At 37.3% G+C, this 8,843-nt stretch overlaps 1 protein-coding gene across 1 annotated transcript; it reads left to right on the top strand.

The window, feature by feature from the left end:
* Positions 1–3,629: 3,629 nt before the first annotated feature.
* LOC121785132 (putative inactive cadmium/zinc-transporting ATPase HMA3) lies at positions 3,630–8,528 on the top strand. The gene is made up of 8 exons (XM_042183502.1): positions 3,630–4,075; positions 4,863–5,120; positions 5,271–5,368; positions 5,457–5,712; positions 5,777–5,914; positions 5,985–6,312; positions 6,399–6,601; positions 6,893–8,528. The coding sequence occupies exons 1-8, from the start codon at positions 3,865–3,867 to the stop codon at positions 8,353–8,355; spliced, it is 2,955 nt and encodes a 984-aa protein (XP_042039436.1). The 5' UTR covers positions 3,630–3,864; the 3' UTR covers positions 8,356–8,528.
* Positions 8,529–8,843: the final 315 nt, after the last annotated feature.

The raw sequence follows: 8,843 nt of genomic DNA, 5'->3' as shown, positions 1-8,843 counted from the left end.
TTCTTAGTTTTAGTTGAGCCAGAGTGAGAAAATTTTTTAAGTCCTACTTGATGTATTTGGAAACACAAATTAACATGTTTAATCATTTTATAACTTATTTTTACAAATTTTAAGAATATGAAAAGGGCGTGTTCTATGAAATTAATCAAGATATCATAAGTTGTAAAAAACTGATAGAAACAAAAAAAATGACGCAAAAGTTATGAATACTGTATAAGTAATCGAAACAAAAGATTGAAAAAATAAACGAATTAATTTCCTTTCTAAATAGTATAAATTGAGTAAATTTAACATTTTATCTGTCAGCTATCAATAATTTAAGTAATGGACAATACTAATTTTCATGCAAAATTAATTATGTGAGAGTGATATAAAAAATGAGACTTGAAGTATTATGAGTGGAGACGGTCCACTTAAGTAGTCTACTTAAAATAGAATGTAACTAATTTTTTTGAAAAAAACGTGATTATCTGTTAGCAAGAAAATAAATCTAAATAAAAACTAAATACTTCTAATCAGGCAAACAAAAAAAACAAAAAAAATCAAGGAATCGTAGTTCTATTGTGTGGGACCACACTGTCTAGGAATTCCGAGTCAGCAAATAAGATAATTGCACACAAATTATAGGAAGTTGGACCAATCATCGTGGCAAGGAATCATAATGATAACAAAATAAATTTGTAGGGTACATTCGTTTATATTAAATAAATACACTTTTAGTAACTCATGAAAAGAAAAATATATTTTGACCATTCGTCTTTTCGGCCTCATTTAATATATCGAGGGAACTACATAGATCATCTCTGACGTTTCCATTTGTTTCACTTCAGACCCTTGACAAAAAAAAATATCGCCACAAGTCTCTGACCTTTAACATAATCACATATCGTATATTTGTAGGCAGACCAAAATGTCCAAATGCCTTAGGGCATTTCAGTCATATTACCAACACTTGCAGGCCTACTCTGCACTTTTGCATACATTTAGCAGGCCTATTCGGCACTTTTGTCAAATCAGTCTGTTATCTAATAATTGAATCATAAATATATATGAATTTTAGCGAGATTGAGAGAGAGGAAAAATCAGATCATCGATGATGAAGCTCAGCTCCGCGATAAGCGCTGCCTCAGTTCTACTGTTTTTGGCAATTTTCACATTAGGTAGAGGAATTTACTGTGAATTGAGGTAATACAAATGGTTATCCCGATATTTAGTTCAGTCCGATGTGTTAATATCAGTACTCAGATCTGTAATTTTAATCTTTGATTTGAACATGGAAGAGATTTTTTTAAAATTTAATGTGAAATCAGTACTTGCTTGTGCATTAATTCTGAAGTAGAAATGTATAATAGGAGTATACATACACTGTGTACTTTAGTATTCATCAACTAAATCATGTAGTGGTCTATTAATTCCATTAATTTTTCATTATTATTGTTATCATTCAATTTTACAAATTTACAAATTTACGCTTTATATTTTCAAATAGTTTTTATCTCATATTATCTCATTGATTATAGGTGACTAAGCACTTTATTAATTAAATGGGATAAAGAAAATAAAAAAAGGCAAACGATATTAAATGTGACTGCCTGCACCAAATTGGTCGGTCATTTAAACAGTAAGTAAATGTTCATTAATTTGTGGGGAAACCATTAAAAATCACTATAAATGGATTGTTACGTACCTGGACTATAAAAACCATACCCATGTCCTTTTTTAAATATTGAAGAATATATCCAAATTAATTGGTGATATTAAAACTACCTCATACTTCAAAAACTACATTGGATAATTCTTATATGTATTGACCATATTTTCTAGGAGTATGTTGTTTTAATTATAAACCATATTTATTTTAATTAATTAAAATACAATGTTATAAATAAAAAGAAGATGGGACACGGCTGCAAAGTGAAAATTTTGAAATGTATTTGTTAAATCACAAATGGAGTTTGGTATATGTGGCACGCATATGTGGTGTATCGGTACACTGACAGCCGCTGACGCACAGCCATCATGACTGACGACTGACGCACAACCGTCAAATCGCATCAGGTCGCAGGCCGCCACTGCAGAAGTCCGTGTGATATGCCCATAATGCCCTTTTAGGGCTGAAGGGTCTTTTAGTCCAAAAAAATATGATATGTGATTATGTTAAAGCCAGAGACTTGTGGCGATATTTTTTTTAGTCAGGGGTCAGAGAATGAAACAAATAAAAACGTGAGGGATGGTTTATATAGTTCACTCTAATATATTTAACATATTTAGCATATAATAATATAAAAGGAAAATCTTATGGCTAGTTGTACACTTTAATTGGAATTAGAAATAACGTGTACAACTAAGTAACCCTTAATTACATATACATTTAATTATATGTGCTTTATGTTTAAAATAAAATAAAAAAGATTCGAAAGATTCCATATATATAGGATATGGATCTCCCATACCTCTAGAATCATACTATAGTGGAATTTTGATACATATAGATTAGCTAGAATTAGAGATTTATTAATTTTTAGTTAAGTCATTATTGGCATCTTTACTATTTTATGAGCTTACAACCTAAACCATCCAAAACTCATTTGAATTCGTCTATTATTATACAAAAAAAAGTATCATAACTGTCCACTATAAATGACTATACAAATGAAGAATTTTTTTAGAAACAATGACCACAGTCGCACAACTTAAAACAACAATAAAACAATATTTTGAAATAAATTAAATTTGAATCTTGCTTATACCACTAACCATAATACTACTCTTATATATGTGGAACGTGAAATTTAATAGCCTTGATAGTGAAATATAGTGTTTAAAGCAAAATTAGTAAAGCGTGAGAGATCGAGAATAAATGATTAAGCATTTTTACTTTAAGATGAATAAAGAGGAAATATACTCCAATTGATATACTGGTTTATATGGTAATGATCTAATTTTGCTATATAGTCCAATTGTGGTATTAATCTTTTTATGAATGCAAAAATGCTTGAAGCCATGAACTCGTGAGTAGTGTTTATCAAGAACGGTGACAATTCAATGTGCAACAAAACTCAAAACTAACACGGCATTAAAGACGCGCCAAAAGAGCAACACAAAATTTAACAAACGAAAAATAACAACACGCAACAATGTAAAACCCATTTCCTTTACAATAAGCATCGATCTTACAGCACACAACATATCTAAACAACGCTAGCACAAAAAGCAACACAATCTTTTCAAACCAGACAACCAATAACTACATATAGCAAGTAGACAATAAATGGACACGTGACAGCCTTTTAAATGGTGTAAAAACCTATTAATTCAGTAAATATCCTTTCACCGGCATGTTCCAACAACCCATTAATTATGTAAATATTCTTCTTATAGTCACAACCTATTACAAAATAGAGATAAATCACATTTGAAAAACGAGATGCAATAATAAATAATTAAATATTGGATATATTGTATGTATATAAATAAAATCACATGATTGTACCCATTGGATAGTAAAAACAACATCAAACAATAAAAAAAAAACACATGGATTCCAAACCACCTTCCAAAAGCAAAAAGGAGGTTCAAAAATCTCATGCCAGAGCATAGAAACACAACAAAATGCAAGTGCCAAAATGAGTGTGATATTTAGTGGAATCCAATCCAACACTCCCTTTCCCTTTTCATTAACCGATTCTTAACTATTAATGTCCCATTCCAAAGCACCACAAACGTAGACGCTATTTCTTCCATTGGCAATGTTTGGCGGCATTGCTCCTATATATATATACACACACAGTCCCCCTTCTCCTCCCTCTCTCTCTCAACACTAGTCTTTGCTTTTTTATTTTTTGCAGAGGGAAAAACAGAGAGATGGAAGAAGGGAATGACAAGAATGGGGAGGGGAAGAGGAAGTTTCAGAAGAGTTATTTTGATGTGTTGGGGCTTTGCTGCTCCTCTGAGGTGCCATTGATTGAGAAGATCATGAATTCACTTGATGGGATCAAAGGCTTCTCTGTTGTTGTCCCAACCAAGACATTGATTGTGGTCCATGACTCTCTCCTCATTTCCCAGATTGAAATAGGTAACATAACAATCTATGTTTGTGTGTTTATTTAAAAAAACAATCTTTTTTATTTGGGTCTGTTTTTTTTTCAAAAATTCGAGTTCCAGATGCTTAAAGACAACTTTTTTTTATATGGGTGTATTTTTTTAATTTCGAATTCGAGGTTTTTAGAAAACACTTTTTATAATACTCCTAATATTGTGTGTGTGTGTGTGTATTGCAGAAGAATTAATGTGACAAAAGAAGGGCTAATTTTCTTGGTATCCTAGTTGGATTGCTTTAATTATTAGCCTAATTTAGTTTCATTTTCGGTTGGTTAGGTGCTTAAAGACAACTTTTTGTTATATGAGTGTTTTTTTTTTAATTTCGAATTCGAGGTTTTTAGAAGACATTTTTTATAGGAGCTGTATTTTTCAAATTTAGGGTTGGAGTTTTGTGGAACACGGATTTTCAATGATTTATTTCTGATTATTTAGCGATTTATAATACTAATATTTTGTGTGTGTGTGTGTGTGTGTGTGTGTTGGAGAAGAATTAATCAATGTGACAAAAGAAGATATTCTAGTTGGATTGCTTTAATTGTTAGCCTAATTTAGTTTCATTTTCTGTTAGTTAGTTTCTCCTATTTCCCAATTTTTTATTGGTCGTAGTCACGATATTAGGTAAGTTAATTTCAAATAATAATCAAATAAAAAAATTCATGTCACAAGTTGGTAGTTTTTTCAACTGCACCATCTGTTCTACTTGCTCTGTTTTAGCCTTCCCCTGCTTTTGAGATGGCTAGAATTCGTGTTGTCTGTGGCAGTTAAGGCGCTGAATGACTCGGGGATGGAAGCCGGGGTGAGAGTGTACGGCCATGGCAGCTACAAGAACAAATGGCCGAGCCCCTACGCTGTTGTTTGCGGGATATTGCTTGCTCTTTCGTTCTTGAAGTACATGTATACCCCGTTGAGATGGCTGGCCGTTGTGGCCATTGTCGTTGGCATCCCACCAGTCGTACTCAAGGCCTTTACAGCAGTGAGAAACTTCAGGCTTGATATCAACATCCTTGTGTTGATCACAGGTAGATAGATACCTAATCACGTGCTTCGTGCTATTCCTTCTTCGTACGAACCATGATCGAGTTCTTGATAGTGACTATACATCTGATTGAGATTGATTCAAACTGTGTGATTTGATTTATCTTTTTCTGTTACAATGTGTTGTGTTGCAGTTGCTGGATCAGTTGCTCTCCGCGATTATTGGGAGGCTGCAACGATCGTGTTCCTCTTTACAATATCTGAATGGCTCGAATCAAGGGCTAGCCATAAGGTCAGTACTAATGGCAAAATCTTGATTGTGTGACTAATCTCATTTATTGTGGATGTAGTCGGATACTATCTGATCGTGTTTCGTGTAGGCGACTGCTGTTATGTCGTCTTTGGTCAGCGTGGTGCCTCAGAAGGCGGTCATAGCTGAGACGGGTGAAGAGATCAACGCGGATGAAGTCAAGATGGGAACCGTTCTAGCAGTGAAGGCCGGCCAAGTCATACCTATCGATGGTGTTGTAGTAGAAGGCAGCTGTGAAGTGGACGAAAAGATTATGACCGGAGAATCCATCCCTGTCACGAAGCAGAAGGACTCCACCGTCTGGGCCAGCACGATCAACCTAAACGGTAAAAATGCCTTGATCCTCGCTCTAGTCACCCGAAACATAACTTCTGATAAGCTTGTTTTCAGGCTATATAAGCATCAAAACGACAACCGTGGCTGAGGACTGTGTCGTTGCTAGAATGGCGAAGATCGTGGAAGAGGCGCAGAACAAGAAATCGGGCACACAAAGGTTCTTAGACAAGTGTGCTAAGTACTACACTCCAGGTGAGAAAAAATGTTGATTTTTAAGGCCATTAGATTGTGACTAATTTGATTAAATTTTACCTAATTGCAGCCATAGTTGTGGTATCTGCTTCATTAGCCATAGTGCCTCTTGCATTCCATTTCCACAATAGGAGAGAATGGTTCCACTTGGCTCTCGTCGTGTTAGTGAGCGGTTGTCCATGCGCGCTTCTCCTCTCCACGCCCGTTGCCATGTTCTGCGCGTTGTCAAAGGCAGCAACGCTAGGCGTTCTGTTCAAAGGGGCGCAGCATTTGGAGACGCTTGCTCAGATAAAAATCATGGCCTTCGACAAGACAGGGACGATCACTAGGGGAGAGTTTCGGGTGGTGGATTTCAAGTCCCTGCAACCCGATCTCAGCTTGGACGCGCTGCTATACTGGTAAAAATAAAATAAACAGATTGTTTGAGAAAACTAGTCACAATTTCATGAAAATGAAACTGATTGTTTCATGTTTTGATGTGTAGGATATCAAGCATTGAGAGCAAATCAAGCCATCCAATGGCTGATGCTTTGGTTGAGTTTGCTAGAACACGTTCTGTTGAGCCAAGGCCAGATAGAGTCGAGCATTTCCAGAACTTCCCCGGTGAAGGGATCTCCGGGAAAATCGAAGACAACGAGCTATACGTTGGGAACAAAAAAATTGCTTCAAGAGCAGGATGTAGTGAAGGTAATACATACATCTTTGATACTAAAAGTAGGAGTGTTCAAAAAATATGAAAGCCAAATATCTGAACCGAACCAAATCGATTTTCAACTTTGGTTCGTTCTCTTTTATTTTTAGAAAAATTTGGTTTTTCGGTTAGTTTAGTTCGGGTATATAAAAAACTGAAATAAACCAAAAGCCGAATTTATTTGCAATATTTGAACCGAAAACCGAATGCTAACCGCCTCACTTCCTAACTAAATGTAGCATTTTAGCATAAAAGTAAGTAACACTGTTTTTTTGGCATGCATACAGTTCCCAAATTAGAAGGCTATGATACACAAGGAAAGTCTGTTGGCTATGTCTTCATGGGATCATCTCCTGTTGCTGTCTTCTTCCTGTCCGATGTGTGTCGAACCGGGGCCAAGGAAGCGGTCGAGGAGCTCAAGTCGCTAGGCATCAAAACCGTCATGCTAACCGGGGACTGCCAAGGCGCCGCCCGGCTCGCACAAGAGCAGTTAGGGGGAGGCCTGGATGTGATACGGGCCGAGCTTCTACCGGAGGACAAGGCCAGCATAGTCAAGGGGCTCCAGAAGGAGGGGCCCACAGCGATGATTGGGGACGGCCTCAACGACGCGCCTGCTTTAGCCACAGCGGATATAGGGATATCCATGGGGATATCAGGCTCTGCTCTTGCAACAGAGTCCGGGGACGTTGTGCTAATGACGAACGACATCCAGCGCGTGCCTAAGGCCTTGCGTATCGCGAGGAGGGTGAAGCGTAAGATTATTGAAAATGTGATACTTTCCATTTCCACAAAGGCTGCTATAATAGGGCTGGCTGTTGCTGGCCATCCTCTCGTTTGGGCGGCCGTGCTCGCGGATGTTGGGACGTGTTTGTTGGTTATTTTTAACAGCATGTTGTTGCTTAGAGGGACGCCCGTTGATAAGTCTCGCGCCCATGTTCATACGAAACGGGCGATGTCCTCTTGCTGCGATGAGAATTCTTCTAGAGAGCATGATCACGGAAAACATGATTTGGAATCACACCATCAGCATAAGCATGGCGATTCTTGTGGAAACAAGAAATGCTCGAGCTCCACCAAAGGGCACGAGCACAGTGCACATAGTGGCCATTCTTGCAACGGAGGCAAAAGCAAGGATGAAGAGTGTTGTGCAAAAGTTGATCCACATGATTTGGAGCATGGAACGAAGAAGTGCTCAGGCTCAACCAAAGAGCACGACCACAATGCACGAACTCATTCATGCAACGGACATAGAGACGTAATGGATCATCATGATTTGGAATCACATAATCACCACAAGCACGGAGATTCTTGTGGAACGAAGAAATGCTCGAGCTCCACCAAAGAGCACGACCACAATGCGCATACTCATCATGATCATGATCATGATCCGAAGCCACATAGCCATGGAAGCTCTTGTGGGAGCGAGAAATGCTCTAGCTCGGTCAAAGAGCACGCCCACAATACGCGTTGTGGTGAAGACATCAAACATGATCATGAACACAAGCACTGCCACGGAGATCATGAAGACATCAAACATGATCATGATCAAGGCAGGGGAGGGCATTGCAAGGAGGGAGGCTATGGCGTTGGGGCCGGGGGGTGTGAGGGTGGTGACACGGGGTGCAACGGGGGCTCGAAGACGGTGCACCGAGGATGCTGCGAAAGCTTCAGGAGAGAATGCTGCATAAGAAGAAGAGGCCATTTTGAGGGCAACTTGAGAGGAGGGTTATCAGAAATAGTGATTGAATAGTGCTTAATGATTTTGTGTTTGGTGCAATATTGTTAAGCACGTAGATTGGGTTGGTATATAGCAAGAATATGACTTTGTGTTCACATGAATGATCTTCAAGAACTAATCATCCATATTAATGTGCAATATTGGTTAAGTTTTCAGTATATTCACCCACAAATTTTTTAGCTTAATGGTATTCAATTCTTGTGTTTCTAACTTATGTTTAAATGTTTGAGCAAACCAGAATGTATATTTCAAATATTTTATTTGTGATGAAATAATTGAACTTTTTGGTCTTATATTTGACAATTGCCCGTTGAAGCATTGCATTCTTTGACTAATGGACAAGGAATATTCATTCCAATTGATGATGACATGTTTAGATATTGTATATATGCAAAGTATTTACTTTTAGAAATAGAGTCAACTAAAATTGTATTTAGCATATATAAGGTCCTTGTTTTTGGAAAGGGCCTTGTATGTTGAAATAAATATATTGTTAAACG

Source organism: Salvia splendens, chromosome 21, assembly GCF_004379255.2.
Source record: "Salvia splendens isolate huo1 chromosome 21, SspV2, whole genome shotgun sequence".
NCBI classification, from domain to species: Eukaryota; Viridiplantae; Streptophyta; class Magnoliopsida; order Lamiales; family Lamiaceae; genus Salvia; species Salvia splendens.
Note: the sequence above shows the minus strand (reverse complement) of the source record. Positions and strands in the feature narration are given on the sequence as shown.

What these genes read in the sequence shown, in the direction of transcription:
- LOC121785132 (XM_042183502.1), top strand. Translation starts at nt 3,865, where the DNA reads ATGGAAGAAGGGAATGACAAGAATGGGGAGGGGAAGAGGAAGTTTCAG. An exon ending in CATTTCCCAGATTGAAATAG is followed by an intron (nt 4,076 to 4,862) that starts GTAACATAACAA and finishes TGTCTGTGGCAG; the next exon opens with TTAAGGCGCTGAATGACTCG. An exon ending in TTGGACGCGCTGCTATACTG is followed by an intron (nt 6,313 to 6,398) that starts GTAAAAATAAAA and finishes TTTGATGTGTAG; the next exon opens with GATATCAAGCATTGAGAGCA.